This window comes from Gymnogyps californianus, chromosome 1 (assembly GCF_018139145.2).
Source record: "Gymnogyps californianus isolate 813 chromosome 1, ASM1813914v2, whole genome shotgun sequence".
In the NCBI taxonomy this organism is placed as follows: domain Eukaryota; kingdom Metazoa; phylum Chordata; class Aves; order Accipitriformes; family Cathartidae; genus Gymnogyps; species Gymnogyps californianus.
The window spans coordinates 19072809-19095087 of NC_059471.1; the positions used below are offsets into that span (position 1 = coordinate 19072809).

General features: G+C 38.2%; 1 protein-coding gene across 1 annotated transcript in view; it reads left to right on the plus strand.

The window, feature by feature from the left end:
* Positions 1-22279, plus strand: part of RNF17 (ring finger protein 17) — a 53548-nt gene that overhangs the window by 24271 nt on the left and 6998 nt on the right. The window contains exons 21-33 of the mRNA XM_050907470.1: positions 1236-1356; positions 2085-2202; positions 5504-5725; positions 6681-6831; positions 7965-8083; positions 8868-8958; positions 9800-9915; positions 10243-10550; positions 11822-11985; positions 12781-12900; positions 13954-14034; positions 14731-14856; positions 19590-19700. Of these exons, the coding sequence (XP_050763427.1) occupies positions 1236-1356; positions 2085-2202; positions 5504-5725; positions 6681-6831; positions 7965-8083; positions 8868-8958; positions 9800-9915; positions 10243-10550; positions 11822-11985; positions 12781-12900; positions 13954-14034; positions 14731-14856; positions 19590-19700 (1848 nt within the window). The remainder of the gene's footprint in view (positions 1-1235; positions 1357-2084; positions 2203-5503; positions 5726-6680; positions 6832-7964; positions 8084-8867; positions 8959-9799; positions 9916-10242; positions 10551-11821; positions 11986-12780; positions 12901-13953; positions 14035-14730; positions 14857-19589; positions 19701-22279) is intronic.

Below are 22279 nucleotides of genomic sequence, written 5' to 3' on the forward strand. Positions count from 1 at the left end.
TGCGTAAGAAATAACAGGTTCCTGTTGCTATTAGTTTTAATGCAAGTAATAGAAAGATCAGCAGACTTGAGTCTCCTTATGTGTTGCTATGGTTTCAAATCTTTTCTATTTAAAAAAAAATAATTTTTAAGGATTTAAAATTACTGGAAACATGAATGAATACAAGATTGCAAAATCAAGTATTCAGAAGGTAAGAGTATCAGAAGTGAGGTTGCTTGTGCAGCTCCATCATGTTGCATGTAAGCATTGGCAAGTCTTCACATGTGATCGCATATTGCATTGCCTCAAATGAAAGTTGGTTGTTTAAGAGATTTGAATTAGGCTGTTACAAGAGGAGTCAGATGTTTTTCGGCCCGTTAACACAGTGTGCAGGCATCTCAATGGACTTGGGTGGTGCAGAAATCTTGGCCAAGACTGGAATGAGCAGTGCTTAATGTAGTGTTGGTTTTGTCATCCACATCCCTTTCTTTTAATGGTTATTTAACCTGTCAGTCAGTCTTATTTTCATATTCCTGACTGCTATCTGCACTAAACACTCTTATTTCTATTGTCTTTATTTCCTTTCTCTCCCTTTTCCCTCGCCTGTGTAACTCTTCTTTCTTACAGTGCAATAAACAAAAAGGCGGAAACAATAACATTCACAGTTAATTTAAAATTGAGCCATAGTGTAGCCACTAAAGTTTGCAATAAAGATGCTAAACAAAAATTCTTTTAATCAAAGTACTTCATCTCGTCTGCTTTCCTGTGTGTCTCTTTTTTTATGTCTCCTAATTAATACCTTTCAAAAATCCGGCAGGAATTTTCTGACATAGGTACTCTGGTGTCTCTGTGTTTAGTCTTTCAGACTTCTACAATGGTACAGTCATGTTAATCTTAGATGCTTTGAGTCTGGGTTATTACATCATAAGCAAAACAGGATGAAGGCTTTCTTTATCACCTCTGCAGTAATCTTTCCTGATCTCTGCACCAATTCTATGCCTAACCATAAAGGGAGGCAAGGAGAAGTAAGCTCTTTCTGTTTCAGCAAGAACATATCTGAATTTGAGGTTCATGCTCAGCTGCCGGCAGGGGCGGGGATCACCTTAAATGAAATCAAATAATGGTAATGTGGAACCGGAAGCCAAGGTCATGCTGTCTTGCTGTCCTGCATGAGTGCAAAGCAAAGGCTGTGATTTGGCTGTAATGAGATGGTCTTGATATGTGATGGGCGATACATAATTTGAGTTATTCTTTAGGCAATCAGGTGCAGGCTGGCTTGCATTGAGCCTTATAAAGGGGCAAATGAGTGGAACAGAGAAGCCAAGGAAAGATTTGAAGAAATGACTGAAGACAAACTTATGCTGTGTTCAGTTGTTGGTAAGTTATCAAGAGTGTATTAGTTTAAATAATATTAAATTGACTCAAATATAGAAACATGCACTTCCATATTTTAAATAGCATTTATTTGAAATGCTTATGTTCATACGTGGAACAGGTAGCCTGGAGTGAGAATATCTAAACATGAACTAATTGGAGGAGACATACCAGATAGAACTGCTGACAAAAGCTCTGTTTATGTCTTCTCTTACAGACTACACCAGCATTGAGTGATCCTGGTTTATTAAGATGGGCTTGTTTCCAAAAGTACTAGCTATCCTTGACTCTTCCTGACTTTATTGGTAGCTGGGAGTGCGATCAGTGCTGCTCCAAAACATCGGGGCGGGGGGGGGGGAATTCAGATAACACGTATATGCCGTAGTCAGATTTTTCTTAATACCATTTATTGTTATTATGCAGCTAGTTATTTTTCAACACCTGTGGAATGGTGGTTTGGAACCCATCTAATAAATGAAATGACATGTAGCAGTTGGTTTCTTTGTACAAAAATACTTCATAATTATCGGTGTATTTTAAGCTAATTTTATAGATATATGCAAAGCTAAGCCTCTATACATTGTTGATGTTCAGAATCATTTATTTTATAAATCAAATGTGATTTTACAAAATTCTGTCTTTTAGTACCATTTACCATGCCTCCAAAACCGTAAATAGTCTTTATACTGTCATTGATTGGCACTAACTGTGTTTATATTATTCATTCACAGAAATTTTAGATAGTAACAGCTTATCTGTTGAACTCTTTGACTCCTCTGTTGTTCATGGAAGAAGCTTTAGTATTAACTGCCAGCTAGTTAAAGAAGACCTAGCATCCTACATACCTGGGTAAATACGCTGTGCATAACTTAAAATATTTGGAAATACTGAATTTGTGTAACAAAATTACTGGCTTTAGTATGTCGCCTCCAGTGGCTGGAATTTACCACATTTGTGATAAATTCATTACAAATCACAATCATCAGCTGACGTAAGTTACAGAGTGTAATTGCAGTTTGGCATAGTTGAATTCTCAAACTAAATCTTGACTGACATAATGTATTGGAATTGTCATTGATTCAAAAGTTGGAGATGAAATGTTTGCATCGTACTTGTAGTGTGCTTAAGTGCCAAATCTTCCCAAACTGGTTATCGTTAAGATTCCCATTCCCTTGTAGTAAGAAAAGAAATACCACTTTTGTGCGTTTAACCTGCATCTAAGGTAAGTCATCTCCTTGGAAGGTCTGTTATTAGAAGACAAATACTCGGATAACCAGCTATGACAGCGACAGAAGAGTTGGGAAGCCTGCTGGGGCAGATGAGGCTGATAAGAAGATAACACTGCTGCATTTATCTGTTGGATTTTTAAGAAGATAATCCATGGGCTGTATTCATGAAAATCAATAATTACTCTTTCATTAATAATTTTTGAATACGGATGAAATAAAAAGATAGTTATATAGAAAGTTTTGATTCCAAAAGGGAATTCCTGAATTTGCTTTTTTCAGGAGGAAGCTAGTAAGTGGATTTTTGCTTCTTAGCTCAGAAATATGAGTAAATCCTAGTAACACTTTCCTTGTACTGGTCACAATTTTTAGTAAGATTTTTGTAAAGTTAAGCAGCTTTATTTAAACCTGAACAGCTGAATTGTTTTGTCACTGTCACTAGGGTATTTTGTTGTGTTGCAGCTTATTTAGATGCCTGCTTGTGGCCTGCAGACAAGTGGGTGTATTACTTCAATATAAGTTGCTGTGTAACACTGATAAGTTTACTAATGTGGATTTTTTGGTTGCTCGCTCACTCCCTGTTCTTTGGTTGAACTGGGGAGAAAATAGAAGAAACGAGCAAGAAAACTCATGGGTCAAAATAAAGACAGGGAAATGGCTCACCAAGTACTGTTGCGGGTAAAACAGACTTAATTTCACTTAATTTATTACTAGTTAGCATAAATATTTAAATAGTGCTTCAGGCATTGGGACACAAAAGGCAAACATTCATACTACCTACCCTCCACCTTTCCCAGGCTGAAGTTTACTCCAAGCACCTCTCCTGCCCCTCCTACACTCAGGTTACACTCAGTCCCTTCAGTGAGGCAGTAACAGTGAAGGTGGTTGGGGTCAGGACAAAGCAGTTTCTCCCTGCTGCTCCTTCCTTCTTGCTCTTTTCTTGCTGTGCGCCAGCATGGGCCCTCCACAGGCCTCAGTGCCTTCAGGGGTGTGCTGCTTCTGCCCACAAAATACCTTCTACTCTTCTGACTTTGGTGTTCCCTGCGTTACTTCTGTTCCCTCCTCTCTCTCCCTGTCATTTTCTGCCCTTCATTAAATTGGGGATGCCACCAGCTTCACTGAAGGGCTCAGCCATGTCCTATGGAGGGTCTTGCAGAGATGGCTGAAATGGGCTGTGTCTGCCATGGGGCAGCACTTGGCCTCTTCTCTCAGAGGTGACCCTTGCAGCTCCTCTCCCCAGATACCAACACCTTGGCGTTTACACCCAGTGCTCCATGTCTTTTAGTTGGAATGATGTTTCGGGGGGGGGGGGGGGGGGGGGCGGCGGCAAGGGAGTTGTTTTATGTGGGCTTGGGGTTTTTTGGCTTGCTTTGTTTTTCCAGTGTACATAGGTCTCTAGCTCTTCAGAGCTCATTTGTCACAGTTTCTCACTGAATTTCCAATTTGTGGAGATGGCTGGCTGCAAAAAGGCAAGAGACTGGCGAATAATTTAAATCTACTTTAGGTCATTTAGAATCACATTTGGGGTGTGATTACTCCTCCATGTTTAATGCTGTTGAGGGATACCCAGGCCAGCTCTAAACTAGTATAAGGCAATATAAGCAGGAGAGGACACTGCTCCATTGAAGCTGACTTGCTGACAAGCAAACATCAGTAACTTTACTCTTGTGTTAGGATAGGAAGTAGTCCATACAGAATTCCAGCAAGAAACCTTGCAGTCTGAAGTCCACTCCAAATTGATTGGGTTTTTTGATGCATCTGCAAGGATAACACTATATTGGAGTTACTAGAGAGGGAGTTGTAGGACAAGTAACATGTATTTCACTTCGGAGAACTCTCCATGGCAGATTGCTTCTGTCTATTTCATAGTTCAGACTAGTTGAATGCAAGGTAAGCATATTTATGAGCTATGGTGTTCATTTCTTTCCTGGTTCTGCAAGTTAGCTGTTTTACCCAGCAGTTTTCAAATACCTGCATCAGGAAGGTTTGCATGAATAATTGTGTAGCAGTGTGTAGTGGATGGTTCAATACTTAAACACTACAGAATTTTCTGTCTGACAGAGCAGTTTGTTTCCTTCCCATGAAAGAAAAGACAGGTGGTAGATCTCTGAAGACAGAAAAGAGTTTCTTCCTGGAGGCCCGGAAATGGCCAGCAGTTAAACTCGGGCTTGCTGTCTCCTTTAGTCAGTGATGTTTACAAGAAACCAGGTTTTTTGCATTAACAGATGTTTTTTCAAGCTGCACTCTCTCACGTCTCTAGTTGGCACAATTCATACAGCCTTGCACTAAGCTGGACTGTGGCTCAAAATACATACCAGCCAACTCTTGATTGCTGTTGGGCTTTATTCTATCCAGTTCACACAATTTAAACAAGTTTTCATAAAGGTATACTTCATTCAGTACTCTACTTAAGAAAGTGCTAGCATCAGTTGTGTTGTATTTGTATCCTCAGGGAACGCTAGAAAGGTAAATGTTTCCCTAATGTTGATACTCTTTACTTCTGAAAGGAATATTTACACATCGTAGAAGTTGAATGTTGCAGCTATTACTCTCCAGAAGCACAATATTAGTAATTTGATGTCTTTTAAGCCAGACACAAACATTAATGTTCAGCAGCCCATTTGTGTCAGGCTTGCTTTTCTGCTGGCAGCCTATATTGCATAGTGCTTTCATCTGACGGTAGAATGTGCAAGGATACCTTCTGAAGGAGAATAAAAATGTTACTATCATGAGTGTTTCAGAAGTAGCATTTAGAAATGTTTTTGTCTTTTGTTGGGATTTTTTTCTGCTTTCTAAGTTAAGCTTTATTCACTCTTCTTCATGTTGAATGATTCCTGTCATGTTGAAATGTGATTATTGAGCTCTTTCACTTTGTTTAAAATGTGTTTAAACTTTCCATTCTGATTATTTTATGCTCTTTACAGGTACACTGAAAGTACTGCTGTAAAGCCCAATGAAATATGGGATGTTCCTCTAGAAGAAATTCCTGAAACCTCGGAAGCTTTAAATCCTATAGACATGGAACCTGTGGATGAAGGAGATTTCAGATCACTTTCTAAGAAAGAGATACAAGTGAGAATTAGTCATGTTGTGTCTCCTAGTAAAATTTTTATACAATGGCTGTCATCAGAAAGTACACTGAAAAGGTACTAAAATTCAAAGAACTTTTCTCGAGTTAAGGCATTGTTATTACAAACTGGTGAAGTATAGGTAGAACAAACTCTGATTAGGGTTGCATTTGAGACTGGGTACTCTTTTGAATGCTGTGGACTTGTTTTGTTGAGGAAAGTATAGGAACAATAGACAGATTGGCACTATGTTGTGGTTTATTAAATGCTTGTGATTCCAAATTAAGTACATGATCTAACTCCTATTTCAAATCAGTTTTAATGTAGTAAGTATTGGGGCCTGATAAATGCAACACTGTCCAGAAAGATTAAATGTTTCTGCTCTTTCTTTTCTCCTCCCCATTCCTTCGTTAGAAATCATGTTAAATAATACCAGTATCATAAGTCATAGAACTTCAATCAAGTTATTTCTTTCAGCATGATTCTAATATGCTGTTAGGAAAGTTTGAAGGCAATTTCTAGACATAGTGTATCAACCTTCCTTTGGTAGATATTTAGGTAACATTTAGGTGATAGTGCCTACTGTTTGAAGACAGTTAAATGGAAATGTCATCGCTTAGTGCAAGTTGCTTATTTTCTGCCTCGTATTTCTCCTTTCTTTCATCTTCTTACCTTGTTGCATGTAGCTACCTAGAGTCCCGTTGAATTAGTCATGACACTGAGTACCACGCTCCCAAGTTGTTGAGAGAAAATAGTGCATCTTTCAAATAGTGCTATACAGAATGGTCAGGATCACTCAGATTAATTCCATTGTTTAAGAAAGCATGATAGTTTTACAGAATTTTAATGAGATTGCATGTGTTTTGACGCTCCATTTCATGTATTTCTAAGATGTCATGAAGAAAAACTACAATACTATGTTAAACAGTTACTAAAACTTTACTGTATGCTAGTTAAGCAGTGATTGACTAAATAAGCCCTTTATTCACTGGATAAAATTTTACCGCTAGAAAAGTGTTTTTTTGAATGTTAGTTTACAGGAGAAGATGGCTACCATCTACAAAGAATCCCAGCCACAGTCCGAAAAGTGGGAAAGTAGTATGCACTGTGCTGTTTACGTATGTGATTTGAAACAGTGGCAAAGAGGTCAAATAAGCAGGATTATCTCTGAAACAAGTGCAGAGGTAAACCTCTTACTATAACAGGGTTCATACTTTTATTTCTAAAGTTTGTAAGCATTCATTGATTAAAATAATGTCAAATCTTTGCTTCTGACTTCTGTGTTACTATTTTCTCATACAGCCTTTTGCTTTTGTCGAGAGTTTACATTACGTTGTACATTGCTGCAGATAAGGTTACTGTCTCATCAAAGCTCAGATGCCTTTATCAGGGAACCTGGTAGTTGCGGAAGGCTCATGAGGTTGACTTTGTGTATGTTTACACTACACTTTGCAACATAGCACAGATTCCCAAGCTGTAGTCTGACACTTCAGCTTAGATTCCAGAAGCTATGTGAACCTGAGGGTCAGGTTAATTCAAACTTAATGATCATTGCTAAAAGATGGAGCCAGCTGAACTGAGTGCAACACCACAGGAACACATGTAGTCATGCTGTTGCTTGATCCCTAAACTGACGGTGATGCACTGTGCCATGTAGGTGTAACATTTTCCACAGTAACTGTTCACACAATGCTGCTTTAAACGTGCATTTTGTTGCACTCATTTGAAAAGAATCAGGAGCATCAGAGAGGCATTTCGTGAATAGGTAACTACTTCCCTCAAAAGAGTGGCTTATTAATCATACAGATAATCCAGGACTGGATTACCATTGGTTCTCTCCACCGTCATCATACTAGCATAACAAGACGCCTCTGGGTCTTGTTAGTAGGAAGCGGAAGTGGGACTTCCTGTACTTCTGGTTTGCGTCAGCCACTTTCTAAGGCTAAGAGCCCTCAAACAGCTATTTAACCATGTCAGAATAAAAAGTAAGGGGTGGAGCCGAGCTATTTCAGCATTTCTAGGTTTACAAATTTAAACGCACCAACATAACTGAATCAGGGGAAAAGAAATATTCAAGTAACGGTCTCTGTAAAGTTGTTTAATCCCCTTTGAGCACTTTTGTTTGTTCTCTCGGTATGCTGTGGTAGTCATTTGTGTTGAGTGATGAAGTACTTTAGTGCAAAAGCCATTCGTTGAATCCTGGTAATGCTTGTTTGAATTTTGCTTACCTATTCAGGCATGCTTTGAATTACCATTCATTACAGATAACACTAAGAGAGGAGGGTTTTTGTTTCATTGTGTTTCTTGTCTGTAACAGGTAATACTTTATGATTCTGGAGCTGAAAAAACAGTGGATATCAGCTGTCTAAGAAAACTTGAGGAAAATATGAAGATAATTAGGACATTAGCAGTAGAATGTTCCTTGGCAGATATAAGGTAGCCTTTCCCTTGTACTGAGTAGCAGTATTAGAAACTAATAATGACATAACTTAATATTTTCCTGTGTTAGCACTGATTATCTAAGATATGGATGTGGTTTGCTTTTTGAATAAAGAAGAAATGGGATGGTGGCTGTGATTTGTTTTATAAAGGGGTTTTTTTTTTCTAAGGGTTATGCTACATACAAGTAAAGCAGAAACTGTGCTATAGAATGAAAGAGTATTTATAGGATGAATTATAAAATACTGGACAGATGATAGAGTTTTTTCTTGTTTTACTGAATGCTTTTTTCCTTGGCTCAGAATCTGAGACGAGTCGGATCTCATGAAAATGTACAGGAGGTCTCTCTTTTCTAGACTGTAGAGAAGAGAGAGAACCAGGGTATTCTCCCGTGCATTTGTTCGTGTGTTGTCCATGCTGTGAGGAAAAAATAATCATGTTTGTAATACCCATTCCCTGAATGAATATGAAAAGCCTAATTTGCAGATGAAGTATGGATTTTCCTTTGTTCTGTTAAGACAGGTGTCATACTTCTGGAACTCAGGATCCTCCTCATTTTGAAGTTTTGGGGTTATATTTTTGAATTCTTCCTGTCACAGATCCAGAGATGGATAACCATTTCTTTTTACTGTTGAGTGTAATGGAGATTGTCTTTTTTTCCTGACAGTTCAGGCAGTTTCAAAAAAAATCAAAATCTCAGTAAAGGGAAGGGTTTGTGGTTAAGCTCAGGAGATGCCAACTTCTCTTGTACTAAAGGAGATTATAATTTGTTCTATGTTAGACCAACAGGTGGAAGCACGCAGTGGACAGCGACAGTGTGTGAATGTTTATCCTATTACCTAACGGGGGCACAAGTAAAAATAATCATACAGGTTTGTAATCAAAACCAGTGGTATTTGTAAAAATTTGTCAGGTTGTCTGTTAATTTAATTTTTTTTCTGAGTATTTTCACTCTTCAAAAAGTCATGAGTGGAACTTGCTTAGATTGCTGCTTACTGTAGGGGAAAAGATGCTTTTTCTTTTTTCTGCTTTACTTTTGTTATTCACTGGAGCATTAGAGCAGTTTGGCTACCCGGTGTGGAAAGAACACAGTTTTAGATATATTTAGTTACTGGAGAATAGTATTTATATCTTTGGGATCACTGGATGCTGACGACTTTTATGGACAGATGAGCAAGATGCTCATGGTCTTGATGAGAATGATTTCAGCAGCTACTATATTAGTTTTCAAGCCTCAGAAACTGAAAGGACGAGTCCGATGCTGTACAAACATCATTAGTAATTGATTTCTTCCACTGGTAAAAAAACCCCTGAATTATTATGAGGGTTTGATTTGTTTAGTGTCTGTTGGCAGCTGCCAGTGAGGTTTTACAGTATGTCTGGAAATAAAAGCACTGATGAGCAAAGTTATTTATGAGTGGGTTTAAAGCTCCTGCTGGAGGAAAACAAGTGCTTGGCAGTTCACTCTATTAAAACAGCTAAGGGAAGAAGCAAGGTTTTATTCTGTTACTTTTTTTAATGTCATGTTTAGAACAGTTGGTAAAATGAGGGGAACTGTGACAGAGATTAAATAAATGTTGTGTCTTCTGATGTGGGCATCAGTTGTTCAACAACGTCTGATTTGCAGTTGGTAGCAATAAAATGAAAAATATGCCTGAAGTTTAGAGGAAATGTATATTGTAATACATTGTCCAGCTCTCTCATTTTTTCCAGGAAAGCGATGCGGCTTGTGCATTGCCTGTGAAAATTCTTTGCAAAGATGAAACAGGACAATTGATTGATATTTCAGAACACCTTATTAAAAAGGGTTTGGCTTTTAGAAACAGAAGGTTTGGATACTTTTCTTTTATATTCTTTCAGATTCTCATATTCACATCGTGTTAAGCTAATAAGTAAAACAAAAATTTGGATTGTCCTCTGCAGCGTATGTAGCAACAGAACTCCATCTTTAGTGAACTTACTTGAGTATAACATTATTAATTGTATCCATTGCACATTTCAGTTCTCTAAGTTGGTAGATGAGATGTTTGACAGTATTTTAACAAGCATTTGCCATCTTTTTGTGTTTGTTTTTTTACTTCTATTATTTTATTCTTTTGCACTGTTCAAGTTCTTTGTCAGTTAATATGTTGATACAATTTGATTGAATCTGCTAGAACTGATAAAGCTGATGTGGCTTGCTCAGTCTCCAAGGAAGATCTTAAAGTACATTTAGAGCAAGAGAACACACGACTGGATGGTTGTAATTCCAAAACTGCATGTGCAAGGAACAGTGCTGCTCCAGAGGAAAACATCACTGTTTCAGAGAGTGAACAAAAATCATGCCAAACATATACATCACTACTTCATTCAGGAATGGATGAAATATATAAATACCCCGTTATACCTGAAGCGAAAATTTTTCAAGCTGTAGTGAGTTGCATTGGACGTGATGGAACTATTTATATAATACCAAAATCATTTGGTAAGATTACATAGAAGAAAATACGTTTATGAATGTGATAGCTTTGGTGTATCAGAATATACCAGATATGTGTTCTAGTATGCATGTTCTGTATCAGAACACAGTTCTGGAAGGTTCCTGTTGGGGAGGATTGCTGTTGGGAGGTGATGAGGCCTTTGGCGTGGGGGGCAAGGGGTGCGTGGCCGGGCACCCCTTGCTCTGCGGCGGTGGGGAGAGGTGCTGCAGCTTCCCGGCAGAGGAAGCCCGGATCCCCAGGAGGTGGCGCCCTGGCCTTAAACCCATCAAAGTCGGCTCTCCGGGCGCTAAACCCATGAAAACGGGCTTTCCTGGCCTTCCGCCCTGCCGGGAAATCAAAAAACCCCAAGCACTTGGGCGGGCAGGTTACTTGTCTCTCTTCTCTAGGCAGTATTGGGTAAAGCAGCAAGTGCTTTATTATATAATGTTGAGATTGTGATACGTTTTACTACTAATAATGAAGATACAGTCCTAAAGATTCTCAGAAGTTAGCCTGGTTCTCAAATATTATTGGATTTTTTTCCTTCAGTGTGAGCTCAGTACCCAGTTTCCTTTGGCTCTTTATTTGTACTGTGATAGATTCTGTATCCCTTAATATTTTCTGTTCGTACTGTTTGAAAGACATACATTTTCATCTAACAGATGCAGTGTCAGTCTTCAGTACCATGGTAGTACATTGTGCTTTAGAGAAATGTTTCCATATGAGAACATTAATTTTTTTTTTTACTCTACAAGTACATTTAACTATTACATCATATCATAAAACTTTGAAATTCAAAGTACAGTAACCCCACTTGCCCAAGACTGTATTCTTCTTGCAGTTGTTGCTGTAGGCTGTACCCCTAGCAGAAGAGGGTCTTCTGGACACCTGTTTTGTGTTGTTGCATGGTGTCCTACCACTGTCTCTGGGAATCTGTTGTCTTGTTCATGGAGAGGCTCTTGTATTAGTGCTGCCAAGGTGTCAATTGCAAGACTTATAGACCCTTCTCTGAGATTAGAATCCAGAATTACTAATGGCTTCACAACTGGAAATGGAGTTTACTTTTTGTTTTAAGTAGTAACTTGTTTGCATATACTAGACATTGAACATACATATTGTATCAGTGTTGGAAAATATTTTTTGGAGCAGCACATGTTTTATGTTTATACATGTCTTCATCTGAATCTGCTGGGGTTTAGTGATTGAAATAATTTGCACTAATATGTTATAGACTATTCTGAAAAAAAATTTTTTTTTTTAATCTCCCCACCCCCAGAAATTGAACTAAACAAACTGATGACTGAAATACAAAGTAACTTCAAATGCCTTGGTCTTCTGGAGCCCTACTGCTGGAAAAAGGGAGAAGCTTGTGTTGTAAGAGGATCAGATACCGTGTGGTATCGAGGTAAAATTGTAGAACTCGGAGGTAGTACTCTCCAGGTAAGTTTGATTATATGGGGAGTGTGTGTGTGTGCATGAATGTGTGCACGTGTATGTTAAAAAAAAAGGGGGGGTGGGCAAATAATCTAATACTCTAAAATAAATTTATGATCACACCTTTTTTCGTTCAGCTGACCTGACTATCCAGATGCTTATTCTGCTTAAAAGTGTGATAACTGTCCTGGTCTTTACATTTATTTTTAAGATGAATTCTATCTACTTATTTCAGTTGTCACAATTTTTCCCATAGTTTTCCTGGTAATGATAAATGTTCTTAAGTAAAAAGCTACCCTTGATCACCTGTAAGTAATCCCTTTTAGTTTTTTTCTTCTTTCGTTGTTGTTCTTATCGTATGTGGAATGCTTTGGAAATACTTAGGTTTAGCTTCCCCCCACCCTATCCCCACCCAAAAAGTAGTGGCTGTCTGTTTTGAATTCTTTCTGCGGCGCAGGTATAGAGCTACTTTTTCTAATTAGCAGATAATCTTAGCTAAACTCTTGAGTCTGTGCTCATGCTTTTTGAATGTAGATTTGCAAATCCTAGTTCACAATTTTTTTCTTTCAGTTTCAAACTGCTGTAGGTTATTACACAAAAGGTAGGATCTCTTGCAAGACAAGTTTAGAAACTGAACTTCTAATCTACCATACCAGTTTTTTAATCCTTTCCTTCATTTCCATTTTGTCACATCATGATTGTTTTTTCCTCCAGAAAAGTGCTGTAAATGAACGCTTTCTCTTATTAAACTTGGCTTAAAAAACAGGAATTATTTCAGGAAAGCTTTTCTTCTGGTTATAGGTACAGTACATAGACCATGGTTGCATAGAGAGGATTCCTCAGTGTCATCTGTATCCAACCACGTTGTATACTGATATTCCTCCATTTTGCATACCATGTCAGCTCTACAAGACAGTACCAGTGAGTAATGGTAAATTTGAAGACGTTTTAGTAGGTAGTTACTCAAGTCGATACACTGTTTAGTCATACAAAGGTTGAGACTAGTTGCTGGTATTTTTTCTTGCCTACAAGGATTCAGAGAATAGCTGATGAGGATCATTTCAGCAAGGCAGCCTTCTGTCAGGAACTGCCAGATTGCTTTATGACGTGACCATGCTTCAAAAGCAGCTGTCATTGGAATTAAATCTTTGTGAGACAGGACACTGCAGTAGTTGGCGGTGGTGGTAGTTCATTTTGCAATAGCAGCAACAAGAAGTAAGGCCTGGATTTCTTAATGCAAAATGGCCAGAAAATTGTAAATCTTCAAGTCCTGCAAAAGTGTTTCTATCATTCTCAACGTAGCTGTGTAGGAAACAATCTGTTACGCTAAACTAATACAAGTGAATTGTTTTAGGGGTTTTTGTTAGTAAGTAATTGCTATGTAAATAACATCTTCGCATATCATCACATCTTACTCAAATTTGAATGGTGCATTTAGTAAATATGAATTACTGAAATGACTAGCTTACTTTTAAACTTACTTTTAAAGAAAACTTTTTTATTGCTGGAAGCAGTTCAACTGATAGATTAAGAAAGATAGGCTTATAAGCCTATGGGTTGGGAGGCAAACAGATATTGCAGGTAATAAAAGAAGTATTTAAAGTGTCCTGTGTTTTCTGTTGTCTGTTAAGTTATCTTCGAGTGTAATTCTGTGTCTTTGGGTTATGCTTCAGGTAATTGTGCACACATACATTATTATGTATATAGTAAAGGTTAGACTTGGCAAGCCGCATCTCTTTCTAAGCCAGTTCAAGATCTGAAAATTGCTGGTTGGCTTTGTCACACAGTAAGTTTCAGTGTACCAAATAGCAGATAACGTTTAAACTGTTGTAGGCAAATCAAACTAATGATGTGTGTTTTCAAATAAGTTTTTCAATGATAGGCACGTATTTTCATCTTACTATGTTAAGAATAGTAAGAGTATTACTTGTCAGCATCTTAATGTGTAGGGGTTTCTTGCTTTTCACCAAATAGGTTGGAAATTTTTGGCAGCAGGATGCAGTAGATTGCCTTCAAGAACTACTTACAAGTGAAGAGGTTGAAATACATGTTCAGGTAGCTTAATTTATTCATAGACGTGGAATGAGGCATACCTTTTGTTCTCTTTTTTTTTTTTCTCTTTTAACTTGCATTAAGAATAATAGGTGAAAGAGTATAGCAGTAAATGTATTTCTTAGACAAAAGAAAATCCAAAACTAAAGTTATTTCTCCTATGACTTTACCTTTATTATAGTTTTCAGGCCTTAAATGTGTCCTTTAGAGGTATTAATATTTTTTGGTCCTGTTTGTATTCTGTATTGTCATTCTGACAAGCAGCCTAGCTACCAACAGCATAAATTCTTCTAAATTCAATTTTAAGTGATTAAAATTTGGCATAATTAAGTATGCACATGCTTAAATTAATATATCAACATTATAGGGAAACACATAATCTGTATTGTCGGAAAACCTGCAATTTCAGATAGTTTAATTTCTAATGATAAATTGTAAAAGAGAAGGGTTTATTGCTGAGTGAGCAAACATGGGATAATGTTTCGGTGTTAGACTGAATAGTCGGTGCTGCCATTCCAGAGATAGATATATTCCCATTTGTGTCATAAGTGATGTTAATAGCCATCATTACTGGTTTTTGTATCTTTGATGAATGAGTATGGTGCATATAGGAATGACAGGTTTGAATTTCCTGGTCACTGTTTCTAAAACCTCAGTCACACTGTTACTGTTAAGTCTTATTTTGCCTTGTGTAAGTAGGAATTACCAGATAACCCATGGGACAAATTGTCCATCAACCTGTATTTTGGTGGAGTGTCGCTTTCTTCCTTCATGGTATACCAGAAGTACTGTGTTGCTGAAGATTGTCAGGACATACCAAAGCTGGTGAGATTTTTTTTTTTGTGTGTGTGTGTGTGTCTTTTGCTGCTGTTATTCTGACATTAAAAAGTTTACTCAGTTGCTTGTTGTGACCTTTGATGATCTGTTATTTCTTTTTATATTTCTGTACGGTTTTGTGATGTAAACAGCAGTAAGACTAAGTACACAGCTCTGTAGCATAATAAATGTAGATATGATATGTTGATAAGATTATATGGAATAGCGAATTGCCAAGAGTGTGTTCTTGGACTCCTTACTGAAAAGAGATTTTTGCATTTCTGTTTAAAGTCCAATTAGTTTTTGTGTTCCTCTAAAACATAAAAGGATAGGAATAGGGTAATATTTTTATCACTTGAAGGGATTAGTTAATCATAGAAATATATCCAAGGATGGAGATATTCAAAAGTAAATTGAATCAAGTATTTCAACAGAAACCTACTGATTTTAAGGGAGTTACCTAAGTTCTTCATTCCAAGTGTCTGAGATACTCATCTGGTGTTCTTTAGAGGAGGACTGAAATTTTCACCAAACTTCATTGTCTTAACACAAAAAAATTAGAGAAGTAATTTCTCTTTTTTTTTTCCTTGAAATCTGAGGATCAGGTTTATTTAAATTACTAAGGCTTTGTTGTTGCATTTTTTTCTTAATTCTCTTTAAGCCTGCCGATGTATTTTTCTTTCCTATATGAGTCTTTGCTTCAGAAAATAATTTTACAATACAGAGTATGCTGCTGTTACTGCTGATGTAAGTCTTGGCATGTATGCCAGTGGGCTTATGATGCAGTTAGAAAAATCTCTCAGTGTGTATTAGAACTGAGTAACCACAAAAACCTAATTGTAAATCAGTCTCTTGTTGCATTTTCATAAAGCCAGCACATGACACAAAAGTTTCAGCAAACTTAATATGGATCTTGAAATGAGATTGTACTGTTAAAACAAAAATGAAATTTGGAAAACAAGAATAAAGTCATGTAAGAAGGTTGTAAGCAAGAAGCATTCAGAAAGCCTGGAATGCTTTCCACAAGGAATATAGCATTAAGCAGATCCATTCTGGCAATAAGTGGTTCAGAACAACTTGTAAGAAAATGAACATTGGAGGTGTTCAGTTGTGGACCAGAAAAGGAGCAAGGTGTCCGCAGCTCAAGCTGGTTCCAGGAGCAGAATTGCAGGAATAGCAGAAGTGGGAAGCATGCAGCTCTGAGAATGTTTAAACAATCAGCTCTGGCTTTAGCTGTAGAGGCTAAGCAGCCATCCTCACAAGCCGAGTGATACACTGCACTGACTAAAGGATACTATTATTATATAAAGTATAGCCATTATATATTCTATTATTTTATAGTTTTGTAACTATTTCATTGCTTCAAATCTGTGTTTTCAGGTAAGTAGTCTGATAAGGACTGTAGTCTGTTCTGTGAGTGGTGTAATTCTGTTAATAGTGGTAATAAGCTGCTTATGCAGAGCCCACTACACCTTTGTCATGCTGCAGAGTGTGTTATTGTCTTTGAGATGCACTTCTGTTGAGCTGCACAGGTGAGTTTAGGAGCTGGTCTTTGTTACCATATGACAATTCTAGCTTAGTCATTAGCCAGAAAATTCCCTAGTAGGCAGTAGGATATAGGAGAGTACACCAGAACCCCAAGCATGGTGAGCCTATAGCAGTGAATTTCATTCTAGGTATATGTGTACATATGTGTGTGTTCGTGTGTATACACATATACACACTTGCATACTTACCTATATATACAAGACCATTATATTGTAGTATTTTTTGACTTGGTTTTTTGGGAGATGGGGTGGGTTGGTTGGTTGGTTTTTGTTTGTTTCTCTACCACTGTGAGTCAGAACTGAGTAGCCAGGTGCTGCCTTGTGCTCATACACTCAGGCATGGGGGACTATGAACTTGCTTCATTTGACAGACAAGTTTTTAATCTCTTCATTCTGAGCTCAGGCTTAACTAACAATAATTTTTAGAATTACTTTTTCTACAGCAGTTGACTACAAACCGTTTCCAACCATCTGAACCAAAATCAGTTCAAAATTCCTTATACAGACTGTTTTTTTATTGAACTGCATTGCATATCAGCCCCTTTACAGTGAGGTACTTGAAGTCTGCAGATTTTAAGCTCATAATCTGAGCAAACACTTGGCCAGACTGTTCCATCTTAATCCACCCCTGGAAATGCCAGTGCTGGTTTTTTGGAATAGTCTATTAGTTTAGGTCAGAGGAGAGATGCGCTTCAAACTGCTGTTGACATATTAGCCATATTCATTCAATTAGCACCTGCCTTCTGAATGACAGCAAAGACAATGCTGAAAAGACTTCATGCAAAGCCATTTTTGATGTTACTGACTTGTAATCATCTGAACACTTTCAGGATCACCAGCAGCTGTTCAGCCTGCCAGCAATTCTAGAGAGAGATCAGTGTCTTTTCAGGCAGAGAGAGAAATCTTTAGGCAGAAGGAGCAGTGTACAAAGGGCTAATTCCTCCTCCTCTGATTCTGCATGGACTTCCATGATAGATGAGAGCAGATACTGCAGTTGGTTTTGTAGTACTGCATGCGTCATTACAAATCTAGCACTGAGATTGCTATGTGGTTTGGCACTTCAACTTGCAGGAAGGCTTAAGTCCTCTTGTTCCTATTCCCCACTTGTAAATAGGCAGTTAGTTTCCTCTAAAACCAATGATCTGTATGACTAAAAGACCTGCCAGAACTACCCTAAGCTGTGTTCCCTTGTTAGGAATTTATCAGGACAAGCCTGGATGAAGCACGGGGGTGTCAAATGACTGTGGATGTATGTTGAAGGCCAGCCATGTGGGTTTGAAGGCCAGCTGTGTCATAAGTCCCACCATCTCTGACACCAAGAAGACCTGTTCTGCCACTGATGTTTGCAACAAGACTAGTGGAAAAGCATTCTGCAAATACCTAGATAGAAAGCCCTTTCTGCTTTTCTTTTGTCAATATGAAAGTAAAGTCTAAGGTACCCTGTCCATTTCAGGGAAATACAGAATCTGAGACTTGCCAGACTATCACTTTGGTCTTCATCATCCTAAAGCTCTCTTTAATGCCTCACATTACTGTGTGGGCTTGTGTAGGCTGTTCATAAACAAAGCTTTGCATGTGGTAGAGAAGTAAGTACAACATAACACACTGCACTGCAGCCTACCATTTACTTAGTTTGGATTAAATTCTTCATGCTGAAAAGCACTCTTTTGTTGCCTTATTAAGTATACAGTATTATGTGATGTCTAAATTACATATTAAAAATACGTAATTTCTGCTGTGGCTTTACAGATGTAATAAGGAATGCAAGCCATTTTAGATTTTTAAAGAATAGACACAAAGGCAGAAAGGATGAGGGACAACTGTTTGAAATAGGTAACTCCTAAAGATGTCTTGGTAGAATATTTTTTTAGTATCAGTATTTACAACTGGACTGTATGCCTAAGTGTGGTATATCTAGCAGTAACCAATCTATTGACAGTAAGAAGAGTCTGTTAACGTTAACAACAAAAATGCAAATGCAGTTTTTCTTGCAAAGACACATGCAAGAGCTGACTAAGATAACCAGCTGAGCTACATGCAGTGCTCAGTTGAGAATGAGCTGGAATTTAAGTTGAATCTTTAGAGCCAGGTGTAGTCAGGTGGTCTGTCACAATGTTCCTAATTGTTTTGCAGAAATCTGGCATTTAGTTTGTATGTATCTATGATATAGTTAGACATCCTTTCTTTGCTAGTATTTATCAAGATAGATTTTTTTTTTTAATCTTAGGAGTATATACTTTCAATGGAAAAGCTGTTTTTCCCTAGTTAAGTCTGAGGAACATAATGGGTTTTTGTACTGTATCCTATGTCAGATCATGCAGGGGGAAGAAAGGGTCAGAATTTATAGTTTTATTTTGCACTTATATATATCTGGTTGCTTCCACTTTTCTTTTTGTTCTGGGTGTAATGAAAACTGTTCATCAAGTAGATGTGTGAAAATGTATTTTAGAGAAATGGTACCTTTTGTTAGGTATCATGTTAAAATACAAGAGAGAATAGGAGCTGTATTCATGACCATTGATGCAGCTGAGCTATGTGCTATACATCCTTATAAAGGCATAATTTAATGCACCAAGGTTTATTTTGTCATGAACCAAATGATTTAATGGCATGTAGAACTCAAACTGTAAAACACGTTGTTCTAGAAGAAGACACACTGGAGCGTGCTATGCTACTGAGACAGTATGTATCTGTACTTTGCAAAAGCTGTTATCTTTTTGAAGGAGTGATAATTCTGGTGGCTAAGGAGTTAAATTATCCTTTGCCTTTCTCATAAGGAATAACTTGCTCTGGCAAACTGCAATAACATTGGGCATGGCATTCAGGTAAATCTGTGCCAATTAATTGCTGCTATTTTAGTTTTTCTTTCTAAATATTTTCTCTCTTTAAAGGGAATTCCATATTTAATGTATTTTTTAATTAATAGCAATCAAGTTAACAAGTCAGTATGTTAGGACCATTTCAAAGATATATTCTTTATATTTTAAAAGTGTTGATTAACTAGTTCTGTTGTCTTTTAGCTAAAGCTTTTTTAAAAACCTAGTAAGTATTGAAAGGAAATGTTGATTAATATTTTTTCATCAAGGACACACTGTTTACATTGTTAGATAACTCCTTTGAACCAGAAACCATACCAAAGCTAGTTTCCATTTTGTTACTAAATATGATGCTTGACCAAAGTCTGTTTTGGTCTAGGAGCTACTTGAAGGAGACGTTCCTGTTTTGCCTTCATACATGTTGCCACCGCTACCTATTCCAGGAGATACCTTTCCTGTCAGAGTTACCCATTTGGTGTCCCCTAAGGAGGTACGTTTTTTAAACATCTCATATATGTTGCAGACAGGAAATGTGGCAGTCCCATCATGCTGGTGAAAAGGAAATCATGGCTAACAATTCTAGATAATATAAAAAAATAAGGTTGCAAAATGCTACTGAGGTATCGATTCAGATGGTTTTGCAGTGCAACTGTCTGAATGAACTCTTACTTGAAATACCCTCTTGGATGGGGGCAGAGAAATAAATACTGACCATTTCCCTAAAAAATTAATTTTAGGAATTACTATACTGCAGTCTGGTACTTACCTTGTATAATAAGAAAATAGGTCATTGGATTTTAACTTGGCAGAACAATAATGATTTATCTGTTTTTTATTCTCCAAAAATTAAATTACTGGAACATTGTATAGTAATGTGAACATTTTCTGGCTGTTACAGTTGTATTTTACTGTCTTTGGTCGATGATTGATCATTGATTTTTGTGTGAACCCACACAGCTTTCCTTCTAGTAGTCTCCCAGGCAAAAGGTGGAATGTAATGTTCATTGATCGAATAAAAGATTCCTGTGTGGACTTTGAATGTTGAATGATGAAATAGAAGAACAGGAAGTGGCAAGATTCTTCTAAGTGGATTGATTTATATTGAAGTGCTTGTATTCCTTGTTTTGGTAAATCTGTAAACCAAATAACAGGTTTTATAGTGCTGAAGTGATTGCTTTGAATTCAGCATCATAGTCTAATATAAATTCACCCCACTAATTCACTTGAGTATACATATCTTCAAAAAAAAGGATGTATAGTGTACATATCCATTAGTACATTGTATAGTGTACATTATCCATTATTGATTTTTCAGGTAGGCAGCGATGAAGTTGCAACAAGAAGTCCAAGGGCAATCAAGAGACACTTCAGGGCCTTGGGATGACTGGTTAAGGGATCAGGAGCAGAAGTAGTGTTCTCCTCTATCCTTCCAGTTGCAGGGAATGATAAGGAAAGAAACAGGGAGAGCCAGCAGATCAATACCTGGCTCCGAGCCTGGTGTCACCAGCAGAATTTGGGGTTTTTTTTTATTGTGAGTCGGTCTACACAACACCAGGCCTGCTGACAACAGATGGGGTACACCTGTCTCAAAGGGGGAAAAGGATCTTTGCACAGGAGTTAGCAGGGCCCATTGAAAGAGCTTTAAACTAGATTTGAAGGGGGAGAGGGATAAAACCAGGCTCACTAGAGATAAACCCGGGAGCAGCACGCCAATGTTTGAGGGACAGTGTGCTAGCGAGGTCCTTCAGTCTGCCATCTCGGTGGAGGTAGGGAATGGAGATCCATGTGGCAGCAAAGACACAAGGCTTATTGATGTGTTTGAAACCACGGAAGCACCTGAGAACAGTCACGGAGGAATTGGAGCTTCTCCCCCTAAAAAGGTGGTGAGATCAATAACCCAACTGAAGCGCATCTACACCAATGCATGCAGCATGGGCAATGAACAGGAGGAGCTGGAAGCCACTGTGCAGCTGGAAAACTATGATATAGTTGCAATCATGGAAGCATGGTGGGATGACTCATATAACTGGAGTGCTGCAATGGATGGCTCTAAACTCTTCAGAAGGGATAGGCAAGGAGGGAGAGGCGGTGGGGTAGCCCTGTATGTTAGGGAGTGTTTTGGCTGTCTAGAGCTTGATGATGGTGATGATAGGGTTGAGTGTTTATGGGTAAGAATCAGGGGGAAGGCCAACAAGGAAGATATCGTGGTGGGAGTCTGTTATAGACCGCCCAACCAGGATGAAGAGGCAGATGAAATATTCTGTAAGCAGCTGGGAGAAGTCTCACGATTGCTAGCCCTTGTTCTCGTGGGGGACTTCAACTTGCCAAATGTCTGCTGGAAGTACAATACAGCAGAGGGGAAACAGTCTAGGAGGTTCCTGGAGTGTGTGGAAGACAACTTCCTGACACAGCTGGTGAGTGAGCCAACTAGGGAAGGCGCCCCGATGGACCTGTTGTTTGTGAACAGAGGAGGACTTGAGAGTGATGTGATGGTTGGAGGCCGTCTTGGGCATAGCGATCATGAAATGATAGAGTTTTTGATTCTTGGAGAAGTAAGGAGGGGGGTCAGCAGAACTGCCACCTTGGACTTCTGGAGGGCAGACTTTGGCCTGTTCAGGAGACTAGTTGACAGAGTCCCTTGGGAGGCAGTCCTGAAGGGTAAAGGAGTCCAGGAAGGCTGGACATTCTTCAAGAAGGAAATCTTAAAGGTGCAGGAGCAGGCCGTCCCCATGTGCCGAAAGACGAGCCAGCAAGGAAGAAGACCGGCCTGGCTGAACAGAGGGCTTTGGCTAGAACTCAGGAAAAAAAGGAGAGTTTATGACCTTTGGAAGAAGGGGCAGGTCACTCAGGAGGACTACAGGGATGTCGTGAGGTTATGCAGGGAGAAAATTACAAGGGCCAAAGCCCAACTAGAACTTAATCTGGCTAATGCCATAAAAGACAACAAAAAATGTTTCTATAAATACATTAGCAACAAAAGGAGGGCTAAGGAGAATCTCCATCCTTTATTGGATGCGGGCGGGAACATAGTGACAAAGGATGAGAAAAAGACTGAGGTACTCAATGCCT